Source organism: Elephantulus edwardii, unplaced genomic scaffold (genome assembly GCF_000299155.1).
Source record: "Elephantulus edwardii isolate Elephantulus edwardi_28Jun2011 unplaced genomic scaffold, EleEdw1.0 scaffold00041, whole genome shotgun sequence".
NCBI classification, from domain to species: domain Eukaryota; kingdom Metazoa; phylum Chordata; class Mammalia; order Macroscelidea; family Macroscelididae; genus Elephantulus; species Elephantulus edwardii.
Window position 1 is genome coordinate 1,332,446 of NW_006399791.1, and position 25,544 is coordinate 1,357,989.

The 25,544-nt window shown below is 44.6% G+C and overlaps 1 protein-coding gene across 1 annotated transcript; it reads left to right on the top strand.

Moving 5' to 3' along the window:
- Positions 1–5,687: 5,687 nt before the first annotated feature.
- Positions 5,688–25,279, top strand: IL16 (interleukin 16). Its single transcript, XM_006885197.1, has 7 exons — positions 5,688–5,829; positions 8,087–9,173; positions 11,117–11,285; positions 16,736–16,837; positions 20,372–20,630; positions 21,165–21,290; positions 25,068–25,279. The coding sequence occupies exons 2-7, from the start codon at positions 8,137–8,139 to the stop codon at positions 25,277–25,279; spliced, it is 1,905 nt and encodes a 634-aa protein (XP_006885259.1). The 5' UTR covers positions 5,688–5,829; positions 8,087–8,136.
- Positions 25,280–25,544: the final 265 nt, after the last annotated feature.

The following is a 25,544-nucleotide window of genomic DNA, read 5'->3' on the forward strand; positions in this document are numbered from 1 at the left end:
ATATCTAATTTTCCTACATTCATGGTTCTCACATTCCATGTCCCAGTCACCAGTGTCTGCTTACAACTGTTCCTCTTCCTTTGTATTTCCATACTTGAAAGCTCATCCTCAGTTGCCCTTTCTGTTGCGTTACTAGTCAAGTCTAAATCATTTGTGCCACTGCTATTTGTTATTATGTGCCATCAAATCACTTACGACTCATAGTGACCCTACTTACAACAGCTCTGAACCCTGCTCTATCCTGAACCAACTTCACTGTGTCTGACACATATACTTCCATTACCGCTATCACTGAATCAATCCATCTAATCCAGAATCTTCCTCTCTTGCACTGTTCCTGCACCCTTCCAAGCATGATGTGCTTCTCCAAAGACAGTCCCTCCTTGAAACATGCCCAAAGAATGTCCGACTGCGCTTCAAAATAAAAACCAAGGAGCAACCTGGTTTCACCCTCTCCAGGAAAACCCGTTTGTTCTCCTGACAGTTCATTGTATATTCAATACTCTTCTCCAGCACCATAGCTCAAAGGCATCAATTCTTCTTCTATTATCCTTAGTCACTGTCCGGCTTTCTGACGCATAGCAAGTGATTGCAAAGACCATGGCCTAAATCAGGATCACTTTAGTCTCTAGACTGACGTCATTGCCCTTCAGTACTCTGGAGAGGCCCCTCACAGCAGATTTTCCCAATGCAATCCATCTTTTGCCTTCCTGGCTGTTGGTACCAAGAGTGTTAGTTGTGGAGTCAAGCGAGCTGAAGCTGTTAACAATCTCAATCTCTTCACCATCTGTCATGAGGCTGCTAATTGGCCCTGTGGTGAGAATCTTTACTTTCTTGTTGAGCTTCAATCCATATTGAAGGTTGCAGTTCTTGACCTTTGGCAGCAAATGCCTCATTACTGTTGAGTCTGACAAAATTCATAATTCATCTTCATTGGGTTTCAAAGGCTGTTAGCCCACCCAGGAGAAGAATGCCCATCTTTCTCCTACAGAGCTACCAGGAGGTTAGAACTACCAGAGAGGCATGGTCTTCGGGTTAGTAAAGCAGCTCCCTACAGACCAGGAGGAATCTAAAAAGCAGGGTCGAGGAAGACCTCTAGACTTACTGGCATTCTGATTTTAACAAGACTCCATTGTTATTCTGAGACTGCAAATCAGAGGACTTCAATCTTTCTTTGGAAGAGTAGGTGGTGCATTTGAACTGTCCACCTTTTGGTTAGCAGCCCAGTGCAAACACTTGGTCTGTTTCATATGTGATCAAGCAGAGACCCTGGGTCCTAGTTCCTTCTCAGCCTGCTTTGCCTTTTCACTTCCTTCGCTGTAGAGCGTCAGGGGAAACCCAGCGTCCAGAACCTTAGTTTCCTTCTCTGTTGATGAGGCCAAATTGATGATGACTTCTCAAAGGGCTGTTCCAAGAATTAAATGTAACAATTTAGGAGCTCCGAAGGCCTAGTGGTAAGAAGCTGTGCTGTAATCCCAAAGGCAAGCGGTTCGAATCCACCAGCTGCTCCGTGGGAAAAGGATGAGCAGTCTCCTCCCGTGTGATTTGCTGCCTCTGAAAACCCATGGGAGCGGCAGCTATAGCTCAGTTCCAGTTCCAGGCACAACAACAGAAGCTCGGGTATAATGGTAGAAATTACTGTGATTGGTCCTCGCTCACACCCCTGAGGCACTTTCCCTTTCTTCTTCTCCTTCCAGAGTGAGGACGAGGCCATGTCACATCTTGAGGAATGTTTATGGTCAGGTGCTAGGCTAAGCTTGCTGTGTGTGCTGTCTCAGTTCACCCTCACAGCAACCCAGACATAGGGATCCCAACCATGTAAAAAGAGAACAGTCATTTGCTCCAGTTTTCCTCATAATTAGGTTACAGAGGCAGGGTTTATACTGGGCTGGTATCAAAAAGCAAAAGGAGCCTGGCGGTGCAGTGCTGAAGAGCTATATACTAACCAGAGGGCCAATAGTGTGAACCCCCAGTTACATGTGGCAGTCTACTTCTGGAAAGGTTTACAGGCTTGGGAACCCTTGTAGGATGATTCTCCTCTGTTCAACTCAATGGCAATGCATCTGATTTTAAATCTAGTCTCAAATCAGAGCCTGGGTGGTACAAGTGCTTTGCAATTGGCTCCCTAAAGGGTAGTGGTTCAAATCTAGTGAGAAGCTCCGTAAAAGAAAGATCCGCCAATCTGCTTTTGTTAATATTACAATGATGAAGTGTTTCATGAATATAGAAAACCCTACGGAGCAGTTCTGTCTGTAATGCCTGGGGTCACCACAAGTCAGAATTAAGACAACAGTGGGTTGAGTTTTGCTCTGCTTTGTTTTGGTCTCAAGTCTTGCCCCATTAACCACTGTGCTAGGTGGCCTTTCACATCCTCACCCCAGCACCTGCTTCATTGGGTAGAGGGGCTTTGGAAATTACCTGTAACCATTTATAAGAAGCCCTGACTAACGTCTGTGGGGGCAAGAAGCCTCCCTCAGTGCTGGTGGAGTTGATGGTGGGTGTCTGGGGGAGAGCTTATGAGACAGAGGGGTGAAAGTGAAGAGAGGGGAGGAGGAAGCCAGGTTACTAAAAAGAAAGCTCTGTTGTGCAGCCAGCCGCCAGGATGTGGCTGGTTTAGCAAGGCATGATGGGGAGTGTGGAGGTGGATCTGTTCCTGGCCCCTTCTTCCCATTAAGCAAAGATTTCATTTTTCAAAAGTGCAGATCAGGTGTTAGTAGGTGGAAAAGTCAGGCTAAGAGCCAAAAAGGGGACTAGCGGTGCCAGCGAGGTCTGTCTGGTCCGGGACAGGGTGAAATCTATCAAATATTCAACTAGACAGGGCTAATTTCAGGACAAGATGTATCCCAGATAAGGAGCTGGAGGAGGAAGAAGGATTTTATCAGGGAAAGCCAGGCATGGAATGTGTGTCCACACAGGCAGCTTCCCCCACTGCAGACTTGCTTCATCTGTGGCAGCTGCCTGTCTCACCCACCTTTCCCTCTGCACGTCACCAAGGCCATACTGCAGCTGCTGTCCTCTGACCATGAGCTTTAGTCCATGTGACCAATGATGACCTTCTTCCTCCTACTGCCTCTTTTAGAAAACACAACCCATACAACACACTTGTGATGGACCGGGGTGGGGCGGGTGGGGGGTGGGGAGGGTGCACAGGGATGGTGGTAGTCACAGGGAAAGGATTACAACACAACAGAAAATAAGAAGTAATATATTTGACGTCCTCGGCTATTCCTGGGGACTTCTCACTGAGTCCATGTCTCCTTGGTCACCATGCTTTACAATCTGTCAATCAATCTCCCTCCATCTCTGCCTTTCTACCTGCCAGCTTATTTATCTGCAGTAAAACCTGTGAAAGTCAGAACCTACATGAAGGTGGAAACCTTGTCAGTGAAGGAAAACTCAAATGCTTTCCACTAAAAAGAATGAACACAGAAGAGACCACATCCTGTCAAAGGTGGAACACTTGTAAGATCTGAAACATGAAGATGGTTCTGTAGAATTCCAGCTCTCACAGGTTTCATTCTATTTCTCTAGCTAGCTGGTGATCTTTTTTCCTTCTTTTCTAGGTATGAAGATTCTTCCAACACTGTACTAGACAATTCCAAATCTTTCCTGTCTCCTACAGCTCCAGGGAACTTAACTTCCATAACCAGAATTGCCTTCAAAGTATTTTCTTCAAATAAACATCAGTTCTTTCTTTTCTAGAAAACCAACTCAAACTATCAATTGTATTTAAAACATGCATGTGTCCTCTCTCTCTCTCTCTCTCTTTTTTGCTAAATCTACATTTCTGCTCCTTCTTTCTACTCTCTTTTCTCTCCCTCGTCTACCAAAGACAGTGCCAGGAAATACTGTGCAGAGGTAAAAATTGAGCAAAGTCAAATGTATGTTCAGGGGCTAATTTAAAGCAACCTTCAATGAAAAGGATGCGACATCAGATCTGTTGATTAAGAGACGTAAAGCATTTGTGTCTGTTCCAAAATGCAAAATGACATCAGCTGTTTGTTTAGAACCAAGAATGTCTGCTTATAAAAATTTTACCTATGAGAGAATGTCAACCTGGATGGAGATGACATCACACCAGAGCTCAATTAAATTGTCACATGGCTTGTTTTCTGTACAACAGTCTTAGATCACATCTTTTTTCATGCATTAGGTTTCTAATATCTTGACCAGACCTTGAATTTCAAAGGACTACTGTCAGAAGTCCAATGAGTTAATTCTTTTGAGTTGATTCAACAACTCAACTAATTACTATTGAGTTGCAGCCATCATAGGTGACCGTCTGGAAGGTGTTGGGCACCATAAGTTTCAAAGGAGAGGGTTGGCCGTCTTTCTCCTGCAGAGCCAGTGGTGGATTAGAACTTCCAGAGAAGTGCAGACTGTGAGTGAGCAGTGCAACTCCCTCCAGGCTAAGCCACCATGGCGCCCTTTAAGCTTGCTAGTCTCCCAATATGCCCCAATGTTAAATTTCATAATACCAAACCTGCGCTGGAGCAGGGAATACTTAGGACCAAGTTGTGAGTACATTTCTAACTTTTGTAGACTTTTCATTTCCAGAGACTGCTTAATGGCAATGTAGCTAGTGAGTCTTAGGCCAAGCACACCTGTCATTTTCTTTTTTTTTAGTCTTAAATGCTGTTTTGTGGCTCCTTCCTTCCCCTTCTGGAAGGAAGCCTGCAGCCTTGCCAAAGAGCCCATCATTGCACCTGACTCTGAACTGAATAGAACACAGAGCAACCACAACATAGGGAAGTATTTCTCTTACAGACGACAAAATACAGGTCATTTTGCTGATGTCTGTCTGCTGTGCCTTCTTTCTGAGTCGGTAGCATGCATATTCCTCCATCAGTGTGTGTGTGTGTGTGTGTGTGTGTGTGTGTGTGTGTGTGTATTTGTGCCTCTGATATATTCTCATACCTCTTTACCTAGAAGAGTGTTGCCCTTTCTTTAAGGACTAGACATAAAGCCGTTCTTCAGGAAAGATTTTTCCTCTTTGGCTCCAGCAGCATCTGACTGAAGCTACCTGATAATTCATGCTGTTACCATATTATATACCTATTTGACACCTGGTCTATCTCTTCACTAGGCTGTTTATGAAGGAGTCTGAGACTGCCTCTGAGCTGGGGGGGTGGAGCATAATTATATACTAGATCGAGAATGCCACCCCTTGTGTTGCAAAGGGCGGGGATGCACAGCTGTGGCTCAGTTTTCATCCTTTGCAGTGTGCTTACTAAATATTGAATAACAACACTGCAAGCTGCTGACGTGATTTTCCTCTGTGTGGAAAGACTAGAGAAAACTTTTTCTTCTGGTTTCAACTCTGCTCTTGTCTTCTCCTGAGGAGGACAGTTAGCCAGGGTTCAGATGTTATATAAACCCATGCCAGCTCCCTAGGGTATCCCCCAGCCTCTTTTCCCCAGTCCCACCATCTCACCATCTTCACATGGGCGAGCCCATGACCTGGATACTGGGGTTACGCTGGACCCCCAGGAGGTGATGACATCCTGGAGCCATTGGAGTGTCAGAAAGGACTCCCCCCCCCCCCACCATGATGCTGTTGATAAACGTCTCCTCTAAGCGGCTTCACATCCGCCCTGCAAGCCCCAATCAAAAAGCGCCTTGCCTTCTCCCAGCCAAAGGCTACCGTTTTGACATGATTTTGCTTCCTGTTTACACCACAGGAAGCAAGAGAGCTGCTGCCACCTCAGCCAGGGCAGGAAGACACAGCAGGGGGAAACCCCTGTCCCCTGTCCTGCTGCCCGGGTCCCGGGGTCTCCCAGCAGACTGCGGTCACCACAGAGAGCGAGCCAGGCAGCAAAGCCAGCCCAGGTAGGCTTCCAGTTGGGTCTTGTAGAACAAAGAGCTTCAGGACAAAGGTTCAGAGGTAAGGTAAGAACTACGGCTAAGCTGAGGACTGGGTCGTTGTGCACTGATGGCATGGGTGGGCTTATGAGCATCCAGGGGGCCCAGATCCAGTGGGCTGTAGGACAGGGGTGGTATTACCGGGGGTTCTGAGAGGAAGCCTGCCGGATGAGTCTACGATACTATGTGGTATTGGTGGGAGGATGACCTTTTAAAGATATAGTTCTGCCCAGTAAGTCAACTGGGGCATGAGGCTTTTGGGGAAAGGAGCAAAGCTAAGCTCACCCACTGTTCTGGGAAGCCGCCCTGAGCACGTGGTGTTCTTTATCTCCAAGGCTGAGAATAAGGTGCCAGTGCAGCAGGAGAGCATTTACTTGGTGGTTACCACCTGTGTGGCAGGGGTAGAAAGTGTGATTGGATGATAGATCGAAATGCGAAGACCTGAATTGTATGTTTTGTAGAAAGAGCAGAGGAAATGGAGTTAGGAAGGCCCAGGCAGGAGACCTGACTTTCACTAAGTGTGGTTCCAGACAATTTACTTGATCTTCTGAGCCTTGAATCATGAGCAAGGTGTGGAAAAGCATATAGAAGCCCAACACAGGATTCAACTCAGCGTTTCTAGAATGCTGGCTTTGTGAGGTCCTGTGCTAGACAATGGGGACTGATAGATACAGGGGCTGTCCTCCTCAGGAGAAGACAGGGACTGATAGATCAGAGGCAGAGAGAGAGAGAGACAGAGACAGACAGAGAGAGACTAGCTCCTGGTGTCAAGGAACTCACTGCAGAGGCAGATAAATACTCGGGCTACCCCCATAAGCCAGTTTGAGAAATGCTCCATGTGAACAGCTGATGGAGGCCTATGCGATATCATGACTAGAAAGAGCTAGAGCATCTCATCTAGATCAGGTGCTCAGCTAGTGGCAGCATCTTCTCCATGTTTCTGCCCTTGTTAGATGCGTTTAAGTTGGTGCTGACTCACAGCAACCCTGCGGGGTCCTGCCAGCCCCACAGTTGTTACATTCAAACTTGTTGTTGCAGCTACCAAGTCAATCCATCTTTTGGAGTGTCTTCCTCATTTTCATGACCTTTCTGCTTGACCAAGCCTGGTGTCCTTCAGTAGGGATTGTCTCTCCTGGTAACAAATAAGCAATGCACCAGAGGACACCTTAGATTTCTACTGACAAAGGCTTGCCCATAGCTTTCCAATTCTCACTGCAGCCCCTAGAAGCAGAATGTCTTATAAATGCAGAAGCTGACTTACTCGCTAAAGCCTTGGAGTGGGTAATCACCACCTGAGTTGTTTGAATGGTACAGAGCATCTCTTTGATAACCATCAAAGCTAATGCTCTACAGTTTATTTCCTTTGACGCCTGGCATTGAAACATGGGACAGGGTCAGCATCCTCTAACTGGATTGCATTGTGCTCCCAAACATTCCCCAAAGTCCAGAGCCAGACAGTTATGTTCTTAACCAGGGAAAGGGCAGAGCTACAGACTATTCAGTGCTAGGCAGTAACCTGAATTCTTGGCTGTGTGAGGCTCAGCTTGACTCTTCTGTTCCTTTAAAGAGAGCCAGGGGTGGAGTGTACCCTAGGCACTCAGATGGAAGGCTGGTTTAACGCCGGCCTTCCAGAACGAATCTCCTTCAGTGAAGCATTGAGCTTGGCAGAGCCTGTCTGGGGTCCTGTCAGCCTCCTAGAGCAGGATGCACATCACAGTTACCTCTGGAACTTCTCAAACACCCAAGACTCAGGCTGTACACCAGTGACTTCAGCCAGGATCTCAAATGCATGAGTCAGGATTGGTAAAGTTCTTCCCATTCTAGTGTACAGCTGAGTTTGAGACTCATCGTCTCCCAGCTTCTTTCCTTTGTACCTTGTCAGAAACTCTTTAAGGGAGTCCTGGTGATGCAGTGATTAAGAGTTTGACTGTTAACAAAAAGTAGACAAATGTCTACTGTGAAGATTTACAGCCTGGGAAACCCAATGGGGCAGTTCTAGGATCTTCTCAAACTCTAGTTGACTACAGTCACCTTGAGTCACCTCTAGTCCTCTGATCCTGCCTGCGGTTGTGCCAGTCAGGCAAGGGTACCCAGATAGAGACACCCCCACTTATGCTAATCTCCTTCTTTACAACCTTTCCCTGCTGCTCACCACTGCATTGGAATTTAGGACAACTCACCACAGAGTGGGACGTCCAGCTTTTGTCTTATCTCTCCTTCCTAGTGCAACAAACTTCCCCAACAAAACACCCACTGCTTAAGAGGCAGGCTCGGATGGACTATAGCCTTGACACCACAGCCGAGGACCCTTGGGTGAGAATTTCGGATTGCATCAAGAATTTGTTTAGCCCCATCATGAGCGAGAACCATGGCCACCTGCCGCTACAGCCCAGTGTCCACTTGGGTGAAGATGGGACACAAGGCCACCCAGATGGGGCCCCGTCGAAGCTGGATGCTGCCAATGGTGTTCCCAAAGTCTACAAGCCAGCAGATGGCGGGACCGTCAAGAAGGGTCCACCTGTAGCCCCCAAGCCAGCGTGGTTTCGCCAAAGCTTAAAAGGTCTGAGAAATCGAGCTCCTGACCCCAAACGTCCGCCCAGCACCACCTCATCCGCTCAGCCAGTGCCCGCCCCCAGAGACCACCCTGGACCACACCTGCGGGCTGCCTCCTCCATCAAGCAGAGAATCAGCTCTTTTGAAACTTTTGGCTGCTCTCAAATTCCCGACAGAGGAAGCCAGAGGCTGAGCTTCTATGCTTCCATGGGGGAGACAGCAAAGCCTTCCGGAAAGCAAGAGGAAAGGTGGGGCTCAGGTCACACTGCACAAGGTGCTCAGTCTACTGTACAACAACAGCGACCAGAGAAAGAGCAACTGCCGCCAGGTCCCCCTGCAGCCTCAGAGGCCAGTAGCCTAGGAGTGTCTCTCTCCCCTCCCCCAGGACTGCAGCCCACCCAGAAGACCCTCCTCACTGACCCAGACCCCCTTGTGAGGCTGCTGTCAGCACAGACTGAGGCGTCACAAGGCCCTGTGGTCAAGATTCCAAGTCAGCGGGCACGGAGCTTCCCCCTGACCAGGACCCAGTCCTGCGAGGTGAGGCCGCCAGATGAAAAGACCAGTAAACTCTACTCCATCAGCAGCCAAGTATCATCAGCTGTCATGAAATCCTTGTTATGCCTCCCATCATCGGTCTCCTGTGGCCATGTTTCCTGTTCCCCCAGGGAAGGGGCACCACCATCCGCATTGTCCAGTGAGGACCCAGCAGCAAACAGCTCTGCTGAAACATCTGCTTCTGACACAGGTTTCTCACTCAAGTAAGTATCTTCACCCAGGAGTCTCTCTGCCTGTCTCAGTTTGCTTTCTCTTATAATCCTTTCTGTCTTAATAAAACATAGTGGCACAGTAGTTAAGATGTTGGCTGCTAACTGAAAGGTTTATGGTTCAAATCCACTAACCATGCTGTAAGAGAGAGATATGGCAGGCTTCTTCCCATAAATATTTTAGCCGACAGCACAGGAGGGGATGGCCCTCTATGAGGTGGATTGATTCAGTGATTGGGATAATCTGGATGGGAGTGTCAGAGCCAGTGCTATTGGCTCAGGACAGAGCAGAGTTTAGGTTTGTTGTACATAGGGTCGCTATGAGTCGCAAGCGACTCGACAGCACATAACAACAACAACAACAGTTCCAGGTTGCAACTGCATAAAGTAAGAGGCCTTAGTCACCAAAGGGCTGTTGGTCAAAAAGGTCCCACATGCATGTGTAAGTAAATATAATTTATATATCAAGCTCAACTCACTCTCTATAGTATGTACATGTATATGTACAGCTCTGGTGGCCTAGTGCCACCAGAAACAGCGCTGCAGTCCCAAAGGCACACAGTTCAAATCCACCACCTACTCTACGGGAGAAGGATGGCAATTAACTGTCTCTGAAAACCCACCAGAGGGTCAACTATGAATTGGTTCTGGCTTGATGGTACACCACCACCACCACCACTAATAACACACATATATATATTATAATATAGAATATAATGTATTCAGTTGTTGTTGTATACCGTAGAGTCATAACCAACTCATAGCTGACCCACTGGTGGGTTTGTAGAGATAATAAATCACACGGAATGAGATAGTCCATCCTTCTCTCACTGAGCAGCTGTTGGCCTCGAACTGCGTGCCTTTGGGATTGCAGTGTAGTTTCTTGCTACTAGGCCACAGAACTCCCTATAATATATTCTATATTATAGTGTTACACACGCACACACACACACGCAACTCATTTTTCTTTCTTTTTTTTTTTTTAAATTTTGTGTACGTGTACCGTCAAATCAGATCTGACTGGTACAGGAGGATATTGCGCCTCCTTCTCCGGCAGAGCGTCTGGTGGATTCAAACCGTGTTCCTCTGGGATTGCAGTGCAGTTTCTTGCCACTAGGCCACCAGAGCTCCCCTATTCAACTCATTTTTATAGGGAGCACTGATGGCCTAGTGTTAAGCAGTTGCATTGTCAGTCCAAAAGTAGGTAGTTTCAATCCACCAGCTGCTCCATGGGAGAAAGATGGGCAATCTCCTTCTGTGCAAACTATTGCCTCTAAAAACCTGCTGGAAGGTCAACTATTAGTTCTTATTTGATACATAATAACGACAATATATATGCCTATGTGTGTGTGTGTATAAATCACAGAGGTTGTGATTTGTAGCCTCTGGAAACCTGCTGAGATTTAAGCTGGGTCGGTTCTGGCTCAGTGGCACAGAGCAACAACAGCATCCCATCTTAAGCCAGTCATGACACGGTGACAAATGAAGAGATGAGTGGTGGTGGCATTAGTGTAGATGTAATCAAACCGTTAGCTACACTTCATATAGTGCTGAGCTGCAGAACACAGATTTTATCTAAAGCCAGACATGATCTGTAATTTTCAATCCCACTCTTAGCATTTTATAGCTGTTACTGTTATTGTGTGCTGTTGAGTCTGAACCAACTCATAGCTGGGTTTTAAGATACTTTTAAATTGCATGGGAAGACATGGCTATTTTTTCCCCTGAGGATATTATAGCTATTTGGCTGTAAATTAGTCACTTACTTTCTCCAAGCCCCATCTTCTCTTCTCTTTGCAGTCGATGAATGCCATCATCAAATAATAAGAGTGCTCATAAATGTTTCATGTCATGCCCAAGATAGAGTAATTTTACAATACCTGTGAGATTTTGTTAATGTTATTATTTGTGTTGTATGATGTTTCTCCCCATAAAAGCCTTTCAGAACTGAGAGAATATACAGAGGGTCTGACAGAGCCCAGGGACACTGATGACCGGAGCCACGGCTCCCCTCAGCCCGGCCAATCTGTTATCTCTCTTCTGAGCTCAGAGGAGCTGAAGAAGCTCATAGAGGAAGTGAAGGTTCTGGATGAAGTCACATTAAAGGTAGGTTTCCTTTGTAAGCATTTTCCAGGGATCAAGGCCTGATTTTAGAGCTGTAAGAGAACAGTGTGAATGAAATTAGAAAGAATTATGCTGAGTGACATAAGTCAATCACAAAAAAATAATTATGAGAGAAGACCACGGATATTTAACACACAACAAGAAATGGTTTATACACAAAATGAATCAATCCTGAAGGGTTAATAGAGATGAGAATAGAGGGAGAGAGACATGAAAACAAACCAAGACAAAATAACAAGGAATAAAGAAAGAAATAAAAATTAATGTTATTGATTGATTGATTTTTTTACAAAGTACATAGGAACTTTGGTGTAATGTGTGGTGTGTTTGATATCACATTGTTAACTACAAGGTCAAGTTGACAAGCTGTTCCACAGGAAGAAGATGAGCAGTCTTGGAACTCACTTCATTCATTGTTAATGAGCATATAAAATGGTGCAACCACTAAGGAAAGCAGTTTAGCATTTCCTTAGAAAGCTGGGAGTAGGAATACCCTTTGATCCAACAATCCCAATACTAGATAGATAGCCTAAAGAAATAAAAACTGTGACATGAACAGATACATCCATTCCTATGTGTATTTGCAGCCTTATTTATAAATGGCAATGAATTGGAAACAACCCAAATGACCATCAATGAATGAATGGCTAAAAAACTGTGGTGCATTCACACAATGAAGTATGATATATCACTAAAATACTAAAAAAAATTTTAATGAAATACTGCACAGCATTGATGAATTCAGAACAAATTATGCTGAGTGGCATAAGCCAGTGACAAAAGGGTAATTATAGCATGAAACTAATAATATTAAAAAATGTTGTTGTTGTTGTGTACCATTGAGTTGGAACTGACCCACAGTTGACTGTCCAGTGGGTTTTCAGAGATAGTAATCACATGGGAGGAGATTGCCTATCCTTCTACCATGGAGCAGCTGGTGGACTTGAACCGTGTGCTTTTGAGTTTGCAGAGCAGCTTCTTGACACTAGGCCACCAGAGCTCCCTATATTAAAAAAAAATAAAAACACCCAGTCTGGAAATTGATTACATCAGAAAGAATCTTAGAGGGATTAACAGGGATGAGAATTAAGGAAGAGAGGAGGAAAGAAACTAGAACAGAATAATTACAAATAAAGAATAAAAAGAAACCACAACTTTTTTTGTAAAGCACGTTAAAAAATAGATGTTGTTAGGTGCTGTCAACTCAAGTACAACTCATAGCAACCCTATGAACAACAGATCTGAACCTTGTCCTCTCCTGTGCCGTCCTCACCAGCTCTGACACACTTGAGCTCATTGCTTCAGTCACTGTGCCAATTCATATCGTTGAAGGTCTTTCTCTCTTTCACTGCCCCTCCAGCCTTCCAAGTATGATGTCTCTTTCCAAGGAACAGCCTCCCCTAGCTGTATGCCCAATGTATGAGAGACGGAGCTTTGTCATCCTTGTCTCCAAAGAGCACTCTGGCTGCACTTTTCCCAAGACATTTTATCCTTTTGACAATTCATGGGATATTCAGTACTCTAACACCACAACTCAAAAGCATCAATTCTGAGTCATCCTTATTCATTGTCCAACTTTCAGGTGTGTAGCAGGGGATACCACCCAATAAAGGATTGCTATGATCCCTAATTGAGTCAACAACAGTAGGCGGTATTTTTAAAGGTCTAATTAGGGGCTGTGAAGTCCTATCAGGTGGGGCAGTAGGCAGCCGTTTGAGCAGCCACTAGTACTTTTGAGGCTCAAGAAGGCAACTCCCAAGAGCTAACAGCAGACCCACAGTATGACCTGGCACAGGACAATTTAACTCCTGGCCACAGTAAAATCTTGCATTGGAAGGAAGCTTTTTTTTTTTTTTTTTTGTATTTTTGTTTGCCTGCCCTCCGTTTTTAACAATGAAATTTCCAGAACAAATCCATGGGTTTTTTTCCAATCAATTGTGCACATTTTGTTTCATGCCATTGATTGAAATCAAAGTCATGTAACATCATTCATCCCTCTGTGCGTCTGGTTTCTGTTCCTCCCTCCGCCCCATCCCTTCCTGGCTTTTGAGTTGTGACCTTGGGCAAATGCTCCCCCTTTCATTTCCCCCGAGGATGATTGTTCTAAGAAACCTCTATCTCCCTAGTGTCACTGCTAACTTTACAATTCATGATCTCATTGCATCCTTTTAGCTATTTTTTTCTTTTCCAAAATTTAGTATTTTTTTGAGTGAACATTTACAGATTATACTGATTTTCATACCATCATTCATATACACTTTGTTTTAAAACATCAAGTACAGTTGATCAATGTAATTACAATGTTGCATCACTTTCTTATTGAATATTGCCTTTTTCTGCATTTTTAATTTTTAAACACTTTTTATACATTTGCATATAATCATTCATATACATTGTATTTTATGCATGTACTTTGTGGTTTGTACAATCATTGGTATACATTATGTTTTATATAATTATCATTGCTCTATGCCTATCATCACCCCATCTTTTCAAGCCCTCATTAAACCTTTGCCATTACCTCACCTCCCATGCACCCACTAACCTCTTCTATGCCAGGGATTTTCTCCCTTTCCCCTTTTGCTTCCCTCTCTTCTCCTTTCTCTTTAGAGCATTTTTACATATCTTTCTCAACTATCTTCCCAATTTCACCATAATGGCCTTATGCAATATTTGTCTTATGTGACTGAGATATTTCACTCAGTAAAGTGCTCTCTAGTCTCTCCCAGGTTATATAATATTTTGTGAAATCATTGCTCAAATGATTTTGCTTTTTAGCTATTTTGTAAATGAGAAAAGTGAAGCTTGAGAACCATTGTTCTTGGTCACAGATTCCAGTTTCAATCAGCAGGTTAAGTCCTTTTTCCAGCACTAGCAGTCTGCTGGCCTGCTCTAAGTCCCCAACGAGCTACTGTGTGAGACCATGTACTATATTCTGTGAACAGTATGACTATAATTATTCTTACCACTGTGTTTTTACTATTCCTGCTGCACAATGAGGTGACTGCCCCCGAGGTCTGTAGGGCCTCTGTGTTCCAGCCAACTCATTGTGAAAGTCTTACTTCCGACATGGTTTCTGAGCGTGACACAAAGGAGTGTGGAGAGGAAGCAGCTGGCCAGGTGGACCCCAGCCCTCAGAGGGGTGCAGCCTCTTAAATTTTATACCTCCTGGTTCTCACAGTCCACACAGACTTTTTCTATCTGGATCTGCAGATTGAGATGAACACAAAAGAAACCCCTCTGTTTCTACCCTAACAGATGAGATATCTGGGGTCTTCAGGTCAAGGATGTGCTGAAGCCTCATGGACTCAAGGTTTTCCTGGGAGCCCGTATTTCTCCTTGGTTCTCATTCAGTTCATCATACACCGGGCCTATCACCTCTTACTCAGCTTAGATGAAGTAATGGAAGCAAAAGTGTTATGCCAATAACCACTAACTGTCCCGCCGAGAGTCTTTCTTGAAGAGTATCTGCTTTCAAATATAAACCTGATCTCCTACAGGACAAGTAATTGGATATTGCAGGCAGAGTAAGGAGGTTTGGGCTCCTGCTGGAATCAGAGGACAATGAAGGACCTTCATCCTCTAGGCCTTCGACTCCAAATCAAGGGAGCTTAGAGCTACCTTACAGCCAGTTGCTCTGGCGACACTTGAGAAAGTAATTTTTTTTACTTCAAGCTGTTCCCTAGAGCCAAAGTACAAATGAGTGGTGTAAGAGCCAAGAAGACATGCAGACACATTTTATTTGCATGGTGTTTCTGCTTTGTTTTAATTATCCAGTTCTATATCAGGGCTTGGAACCAGTTCATTCTATTTTGATCTCCTTCCTGTCCCTAAGCCCTAAGAATTTTCATTTCGACCTCAGTTAAATGGGATCAGAATCTACAACTTAACAAAATCTCCAGGTGATGCTGACCTGTACATTTTGTTAAGCTGTTCCAAACTTTATTGCACATTAATAAAACAATTTAAAAAAATATAATTCTCTCTTTTTAAAGAGACAATCTGGTAACGTGGCATTCTGAGGTCGCCGCTGCCCTTTCTGAGCGGAGATGTGTTTTCTGACATCCTCAGAACTCTCAACGTTCTCCGTTTGCCCATTTTGCTCATTGAAGCTGTCTTCCTTGCCTCTCTACATGCATGCCAGTTAAGATCGTACCTTAAACTCCAGTGTGTTTACAGTTGTCCCATCTGAACTGTACTGTGTCCTGAGCATGTGCTTAGGAGATATGTCAGCCAGGTTCCTTTTGTGCTACTGTTGCACCCTGCGAGGTATGAGGAAAGGGAAGAAGCCACTAATAATCAAAGTAGTGCTGACCCCTGCCTCGTATTGTGGGCCCAACATTCTCCAACCTTATCTCATCCCACTGGGGTCAGAAATGGTAAAGATGCAGTCTCCTTTTAAACACTTGGCTTTCCATATAGGAAGCTCTGGTAGCACAGTCCTTCGAGAGCTGTGCTTTTAACACAAAGGCTGCACATCTCTGGAGGCAGTTCTGAGGAAGGAAGAAGGACAGTCTCCTCCTATTGCAAAGGATAGCCTCAGAGACCTGATGGAGTGTCACTGTGAGTCAGAACTGATTCAAGGGCCCTGAGTTTGAGTTAAGTACTGTTGGCAGTCAGAAAATCAAAAGATGAGTTGCTTTGGGGAAACTCTGCTGTCTGAGACCTCTCCAGAGTGCTAACGAGCAACGATGTCAGTATAGAGATTGAGGTGTACCTTACCTAGGCCGTGCTCTTCTCAATTGTTTGCTATGCATCCGAGAGCTGGACAATGACTAAGGATGACAGAAGAAGAATCAACACCTTCATGGTGTGTTGCTGTTAAAGAGTATTGAACATGGACTTCCAAGAGAACAAAAAGGTCTGTCTTGAGACAGACGTTGAAACTCTGTCTCACATACATTGAAACTCTGTCTCACATACTTTAAGCATGTGGTCAGGAGGGGTCAAGTCCTTAGAGAAGGACATCATGACATCAGAGTGGATGGTCAGTACAGGAAAGGAACATCTTGGATGAGATGGATTGACACAGTCACTGTGACAGTGGGGTCAGAGATGGTGAGGTTGGCTCAAGATAGGGCAAAGTTTGGAGCTGTTGCTCTTAGGTTTATTATGAATCATAGTTGACTCGACAGCACATAACAGTAACAGTGATGTCTTTAAGAGCCTGAGTGTGGACGGAGTGAGTGTGAATGGAAAACATTTGTTATTTACATAAAACTGTTACCTGCCAGCTTTCCACAACTCCTGAAAGTACAGTCCTCCTTCCGTGGACAGTGAGAGTGAAATCTGGAGAGGCGATGTTGCTTGATCATGACCAAACTAAGATTTGACATGAAAGCAGTGTGGTTTGAAAATATTTTTAATTGTCCACATTACTGCATGAAGATATTATATGCACACCCATGATCTTTTCCTTCTCCTTTCTGCAGCAATTAGACAGCATCCATGTTACCATCTTGCACAAAGAGGAAGGGGCTGGCCTGGGGTTCAGCCTGGCAGGAGGAGCGGATCTAGAAAACAAGGTGATCACGGTGAGTGGCCCTGCAGTGGGGGCAAACCAGAGTCTGAGGCTGTTGTTTGGGGCGGGGGCATTTGCTGGGAGGGGTCGTGTGCTGAGGAACAGAGAGGCATGACACCATGTGATTGGGAACACTGTCAGGACCCGTCTTCCTTATTTCTCTCTCTCTCTCTCTGTGTCTCTCTCTCCCTCTTCCCTCCCTCCCTCTCCCTCTCTCCCTCCCTCTCCCTCTCTCCCTCCCTCTCCCTCTCTCCCTGTCTCTCTCTCTCTCTCTAACTTAACTTTCTTTCCTTTTCTTAAAATCACAATTAAAAGTTTATTAAAAATAAACTAAAAAAATTTTCATTCATTTTATTAATTTATTATATATATTTATCTTATATGTTATTATATATTATATATTATTTATTGTAATGATTTGATTTATTACATAAAAAGAAAATTATTTAGTAAAAAGAAAATGATTTATTTTAAGACAAAAATTAAAAAAAATATACTTACTCCATACTTACTGTCACTATTAGGTCCCAAAGGCTAGGTTGTTAAGCAAAATTAGCACTGTGTAAAAATAGAGGAAGACATCATTGTATAGCTGTCAGATCCCTGAAACTTAGGGCCCAGTAAGTTGACACATAACCAACACAGTGTTATTTTAACCTCACCACTTGGTGTTTGTTACTGCCAGAGAGGCCTTATTTCTGTGCAAAATTGAGTTTTTACCATTGTTGTAAATGTGAAATGTCAGATAACAACAGTTAATAAGTGAGGATGAAGTGCAAATTTATTACATAAAATACACTGTTGTGTCCTTCAAAAAGAATCCTCTGCCTTCTCCACCTTGACTCTCTTGATGCTCTCTAATGTGACCTCATATTTGACTCCCATCACCAGCTTTGATTTAAGGAAGATGATCTCTATAGGCCCCAAACAACTTTAATGTGCCCAAGGGAATTGGAATAATTTTTAGATTTTTTTTTTTTTAATTGAGTTGTGCTGCTAACCTAAAGGCAGATGGTTTGATCCACCAACTGTTCTGCAGGAGAAACATGGGCAGTCTCCTCCCATGTAATTTACAGCCTCTGAAAACCTGCTGGAGGGTCAGCTGTGAGTCAATTCCAACTTAAAGGCAATGAGTTACTGTTTAGTTGTTTGCCTCACACAGCAAAATCAGAACTTCGGGCGACTGAAGTCCCAGTCGGAGGATTTTTGGACATTCTTGAAAGACTTTTTAAAAATTCAACAGTATATCTTCTGCTTTAAGAATAGAAATCTGTTTGCTGTGAAATGTTGAGGAAAGGGGGTTTATGGCTACAGGGGTGTGCTGGGAAAGTTTTACAAGCAGGACTGAAAATTGGCCCTGACGTGTAATGCAGAACACTATCATAGAAGCAACTTCTAGATACTTAATGTGACTTCCCACAGCTATAAAGTCTCTTTATATCTTACCTGTACAGGAAGGGGCTTTAGCTGGGTATAAAGGGGCTTTGAGAAGCAGAGCCTCATAAAACAAACAAACTAGATGCCATCAGTTCAACTCTGACTGCTGGTGGCCCATGCTTGGCAGAGGGGAATCCTGCTCCATAGGGCTTACAAGTGGCTGATGTTTGCAGAAGCCGATTACCAGGCCTTTCTTCTGAAGCACCTTGGGGTAGACTTTCAGCCTTTTGATTTGTAGCCAAACATTTAATCATATGCTTCACCCAGGGAGGAGGTTGCTTTCACCCACTGAGAGAATGAAAATGCTCAGTTGGACATTTGTGAAGCTTACCTGATGATAGGTTGATTGGTGGTGGGTCCCAGGGTATGAGCTGCAACTTCCTTTCTCCCTTTTCAAGTTTCCCACCATCAATACAGGAAAATTGAGTGGCGTTGTCTACAAGGAGTTGTGCTATTAACCCAAATGCTGAGTGTGTCTGGCAATTCAAACCCCTCAGCAGCTCTGTGCAAGGCCCTTCTGGTTACAATTTGCAGCCCAAGAAATGAGATCGAGGGTCACTATTGGAAACAATTCACTTTGAGTTGGAATCTAGTTGCTCTGAATGTAGCCAACACAGTAGCAGTGAGTTAGCATTTGTCATTATTGTTGTGTTGTTGAGCCTGGACTGACTCACAGCTGACTCTCCAGCAGGTTTTGAGAGGCAGTAAATCACATAGGAGTGGACTGACCAACTTTCTCCATGGAGCAGCTTGCAGATTTGAACCATATGCTTCTGAGTTGATAGTATAATCCCTTACAACTAGGGAGCTCCGGTTACCTAGTGGTAAGAAGCTATGCTGCAATCCCAAAGACATGCAGTTCGAATCCACTAACTGCTCCGTGGGAGAAGGATAGGCAATCTATCCTGCTGGAGAGTCAGCTGTGAGTTGGTTCCTCCTCTGTGACACGTAAGAACAGCGACAACAGGCTACAAGAGTTCCTTTCATGAACATGCTCATAAAGCTAGCAAATAACTTTTTTTCTGGTTTAATCTCTTTACGAGGTTTCTGATGTAGTTCACCTTCTAGCTGCAGAGAAGGAAGAGACCCTGGGTCTAGGAAGAGCACTTTGGCCTTTTTGCCCTTCCTTTGATATAGTAGGGATTCTTGTTTCTGGTTTTGGCCATCCACACCCAAAGCACGACAGCCACTCCAAACCCAGGAAGAGGCAATGCTCTGTGTCTGAGAATGTGCATGAGAACTTCCGCTTTTTTCTTCCGTGTTTGAGCATGTCCTTTCTTTTCAGACTCATGAAAAGGGTGCACCACCCATGATCGAATGCCTTGTTGGGCATTCATCTCTGTGTCTTCTAAATTAAACTCTTCAGTGCACTGGGGTGGGGGGGATTGATGCTGTCGCTGCTCATTTTATACATGAGAAACAGACTTGAGATTCAGAGCAGAGGTTTAACTTTATACCTGGGACCTGATACCACATCTGACCACGTGATAGAAGTTCTTCAACACTAGCCTAACTTAGAGCCTTATTTTCATTTTAGCCATTGTCCATGCCCATGCATGCAGTCAGTTCATTCTCTGAATTGTGCACTTTAGAATTTGCCTGTATTCATTAGCTGGCATTGCTATCATTCAGATACCACCGTGGGTAGCTTTAAAGAACAGATACTTTTTTTTCTTCACTGTTCTAGAGACTAAAAGTCCAAATTGTAGCTCCAGCCTTGCTGATTTCTTCCTTGTTGGAAGCTGTGGCTGCTTCTTGCTTCTTTGACTTGAAAACAGTTTTCCCACGGCCTCTGAGTCTAGTCTGCTCTTTCTAGAACTCAGGAGTCATTAGGTTTGACCTGCTGTGACCACGTTAATACAACAAGGGAAGCTCCCTATTTCCAAATAGGAACACGTGCATGGGTACAAGGTGCAGGAATCCAGCACTTATTTTTGGTGACACAATTCAATACATTGCCACATTAAAGACGGTGAAGTGAGAGCATGCAATTGTTCGATCCTGTATATCTAACAGAGTGGGGATCACTTTCTGGAGGGATGTTGTCAAAGTCCTTTAGTTTTGACTGGCTGGAGATCTCTTGAGCCCTGACATTGTTTGGTTTGCTCAGGTCCACCGAGTGTTCCCAAATGGGTTAGCCTCCCAGGAAGGCACTATTCAGAAAGGCAATGAGGTCTTGTCCATCAATGGGAAGTCTCTCAAAGGGGCCACGCACACCAACGCCCTGGCCATCCTCCGCCAAGCTCGGGACCCTCGGCAAGCTGTGATTGTCACAAGGAAGCAAGTCCCGGAGGCCACACCTGACCTGGACGCCTCCACGGACTCTGCAGCATCAACCTCTGGAGCCAGTGATGCTTCTGTGGAATTGAGTAAGTTCTCCCAGCTTATTGAAAGCCTTACGGGCAGCCTTGGCTGTGTGGTGCTTATCTTACTGGACCTACTCAGTAATCAGTGACCCCAAGACTGTGTGAACTGTCTAGTGTATTGCCTAAGATGTGAGAATATGAGTGTGCATGTGTTCGTATATGTATGCATGCAAATGTGTATGTGTACATGTATGTATTAATGTATATATGTGACTGTGTCTAGCATGTACATATGTGTGCATTCCTATTTGTGCACACATACGTGTGTTTGTATGTGCATACATGCATGTGTATCTGTGCATGCATGTATATGTATATATACATGTGTGTATATGTATAAATGTATTTCATGTGTCTCTGTATATATGTATGCATGTGTGTAAGCGTGTGTGGATGTGTACACACATGTCTCTGTGCTTGCACATGTGTGTGTGTATGTGTGTGTGCATAGATGCATGGATATGTATTCATGCATGCACATGAGTGCTGTTCCCTGGGAGAGGATAAAATCCCTGAGCTGAGCTCTTGTGTCCTTAGCAGCAGGGGCCGTGCTCTACACAGTGACGCTGGAGAAGACCTCTGCAGGGCTGGGCTTCAGTCTGGAAGGAGGAAAGGGCTCGCTGCAGGGAGACAAGCCTCTCACCATTAACAGGATTTTCAAAGGTGAGTGTGAGTCTGGTTCTTCATTCCTCCTGCTTGTGCTCAGGGGTCCAGGCTCCCAGATGGCTGACTTCTGAACACCTTCCAGGCCACGTAGATTTCCAAAATCTCATGTCCTTTTAGGAAGCATGCAGGCCTTCTTAGGGCTTCATTTTGCTTTTTCTTCCTTTTTCTCCTTGGTTCAAACAGCCCATTAATCTCTCTGTTAAATCCTTTTAAGCAGCTGAGCTCTGGGGTTGATAGAGTTTAGCAGGGCTGAGACTGGGATGAGGCAAGGGAGGCTGTGGTCTTGGGTGTGAAATCTAATTGCCCAGCAACTTAAAAAAAAAAAATTTAAAAAAACATCAAAATTAGCGCTGAGAGTTCCATGATGAACAACATATCAAATTTTCAAATAAAACAGAGTCTGACTTTGCACTTGTGATGGTAAACTTAATCATCCACCTGGTTCTAGTGCTCTAGCCACTGGATGCCAGCTGCCTCAATGATCTAGTGCTGCCAGGGCTGAAATGCCGAAAGCAGGAGACTTTAACAAATGAAAATTTGTTTTCTCAGTTTAAAAGGCTGGAGGAAGGCTCTCTCCCTGCATAAACTCTGGCAGGAGGCCCTTCTCTCTTATGAGTTTCTCCTCCAGGATAGTCTTTGTGTGGCTTGGTACCTCTTCCTTCCGGTCTTTCTTCTTTTCATCTTAATTTAATCTTCTATTATCTCAAAAGAAATCACTAGGATGACAGAGTCTGGTGAGCAGAGGGAGGAGGGAGGTGAAGGCATTAGGAAGGGGACTTGCAAAGACGGCATACATACATGAGTGATGATTAATTTTCTAAAACACAGTGTACATGCATGAGCATATGAAACACAATGAGAATGAAGGAGTGTGTGAAACACAATGTCCATGAATGAAACACGGTGTAAATGAATTTTGTATGCAATCCAATATAAAATAAAAGAGATAATATCCTCTACTAATTCACCCTCTTTAACATTCTAACAAAGACAACCCATTCCTAAAAGGGCTTGTAACCACAAACACAATGATTAGGATTTACAAAACATATTTTGGAGGGATACATTTCCGCTTTTAACCCTGTCTTTATTGAGTATTTTAATAGTTTATTTTTCTTGGATTGGGGTACAAGACAGCCTAGGGCAAGAAATCGTTGGATTAGTCTGTGAAAACCTTGCACAAAACTCCTAACACATAAAATCTTTTGTGGCACCTCAAGCTGGAAGCCCCCAAGTCATGGGAGTTGTGGAGAGAGGAGCATTGTGCCGGGGGTTGAGTGGTCTGGTTTTTAGTCCCACCTCTGCCACTGCTTGGCCGAATGGCCTTCTCGTCCAGAGTTGATGCTCCTTGTCTGTTAGATGTTGTGTGTTTCTGAGAGCTTTTAGCACTGAGGGTGCCATCTCTGCTCCTCTTATTCATGGATCCAAATGGCTGGTGGGTTTTTCTAGAGAAGGTGCTGATTGTGAAACCTGGAGTGTGGCCAGTGCTCATTTGACAGTTCCTGGTTTCTTAGGACTACCGTAACCAAGCACCAGAAGGTTGACCACTGACCTTTATTTTCTCACAGTTCTAGAGCCCAGAAGCCTGAATTCAGGACCTCAGCAGGCCATGCGCTCTGAAGACTCCAGCACTACATCCTTCCCTGGCTTTTCTAGTTTCTAGAAGCTGTTGATGTTCCTTGTGGCAGTCTAACACTCATTCTGCCTCTGTCTTTCTATAACCACGTTACTTCTTTCTCTCTGTCTCCATGTATCTTCTTTTTTTAACAAGGACATCAGTCATATTGGGGTTTAACCTAATGACTGTAAATTAATTACACTTTAAAGACTTCCCAAATAAGGTCACAGGTATGGGGTTACTACTTCAACAGGTATTCTAGGGATCCCAGTTCAACCTGAAATACCCAAAATCCATGTTAACCACAATTCCGAGAAAGATATGTTTAGTTTTTAAAGATTGTCTTGGAATAAGCATGAGATCCAAACAGACCTGGATTCTGGGGCAGGGGGGAGGGTTGTTGTGTAATTTGAGTCAGAACCAACCTATAGCTGACCCCTTGCAAGTTTCCAGAGACAATTGCACGACAGGAGATTGCCTATCCTTCTCCCTCAGAGAAGCTGATGGATTCAAACTGTGTGCCTTTGAGGTTGCAGTGGAGCTTCTTACCGCTAGGTCATCAGAGCTTCCTGGATCCTAGGGCTGTTGTGTGCTGTCAAGTAAACAACAGCTCATGTACAATAATTCTGAACCCTCCTCCATCCTGAGCCAGTCTCACTGTTGCCAGTACACCCATCCTCAATACTCCAGTTACTGTGTCAATCCATCTCATCTGGGGTCTTCCTCTCCTGTGCTGTCCCTCAACCCTTCCAAGTATGATGTCTTTCTCCAAGGACTGGTCCCTTCTGGATACATGCCCCAAGTATTCGAGTCAGAGTCTCAAAATCCTTGCTTCTAAGCAGCAAACTGGTTTCACCCTTTCCGGGACAGATCTATTTGTTCTCTTGGCAGTCCATGGTGTATGCTCAATACTCTTCTCCAGCACCACAACTCCAAGGCATCAATTCTTCTTCTGTCATCCTCGGACTTTGTCCACCTCTTCTCTGCCATTTGTGGCAGTGTGACCTCCAGTAAGTCACATCACTACCCTAGCTGATTTGCTCAAGTGGGGATAAGCCTTTCAACTGTGGGTTATGTCATGTTTAAGAAAGCAAATACTGGAACTGGAAAGTCTGGGTTTAAACTCAGACTCCATCACTCAGCAAGGATTCTGAGGCTCTGTCTAACATACTTTGGACATATTGTAAGGAGAGACCGGTCCTTGGAGAGGGACATCATGCTTGGGAGGGTGGAGGGACAGCGCAGAGGGGAAGGCCCTCTAGGAGGTGGATTGATTCAGTGACTGGGGTAATCGGGATGGGTGTATTGGAGACAATGCGATTGGCACAGAACAGAGCAGGGTTTAGGGCTGTTGTACATAGGGTCACTATGAGTCGCAGGCAACTCAACGGCACATAACAACAACAACAACAACCATCACTCAGCAGCTCAGAAACTTTGAGGGAGTTATTAGAATCACTGGTTTCCTCACCAATAGGAAGGAATACTGACAACATGGATTTCATAGAACCCTGTTATTATAAACACAAGCACTTAGCACAGTACCTGTAATGTGATAATTGCCCAATCCATTATAAGCATGTGTTTATTATCAGCACTGTTTTTATTTTCAGTTCTCCTGCAGTATTTACATACTGCAATGATGTGAAAAAAATGATGTGAAATGGATGGGAACCTTTATTCTTTCCAGATCAACAGTGCGAGAACACTATTTTCATGACAGTTTGAGAGGATAGGAGCCATGTCCCCTTTATGCAGGTCCTGGACTGCCTTCAAGGCCATTCAGAACCTAACACACCATGAAGACTGTTTCAAGAAAATCTTCCCAATTCCCTCCCCCTACTAGACGATGCTGATGCTGAGGGAACTTTGTGGATGATTCTGTTCCCCAGGATCTTCTGAATCCTGGGTGTCTCCCCAGCCAGGCTCTGGCTTGGAGATACCTGGGGACAGCAAGGAGCATTTCTTTCCTTAGGACAAGAGGCAACTGAGGCTGGTGACTCAACTTCCAAGTTGCCACTTTATGAGATGCCTTGCTTTAGATCCCTGAGGGGTGCACAATCTACTCTCTTCCCAGGTGTCCTGGCTCCTCAGTGAACGATTTCTGCTGCCATAGCAACTGTGAAACTTATTATATATCTTCTCCCTTATCCTAGGAGCAGCCTCAGAACAGACAGAGACAGTCCAGCCGGGCGATGAGATCCTTCAACTGGCTGGCACTGCTGTGCAGGGCCTCACGAGACTGGAAGCCTGGAACATCATCAAGGCTTTACCTGATGGACCTGTCACCATAGTCATCAGGAGGAAAAGCCTGCAGTCCAAGGGGACCACAGTCCCTGGAGATCCTCAGGCCGAGCACCGGTGCTAATGCCCAAAGCATGAAGCTCCCCGTAACCTTTGATTCTCAGGGTCTCTATCACCCCAACCCAGATGGGGGAAAACTCAGAGGTGCTTCCTGGTGCCAGTGGCCTGAGTTTGGATTTTCCGGTACCACCCAGTCAAAGGACTGTCCCCAGAGTAAAGGCAGAGTTGCACTGGAGTGGCTGATACAAACTGTATTCTGTGCACAGAGAGCTTAATGAAAATATTGCAATGTTATAAATAAAATGGATATATGATAATTTGATAAGGAA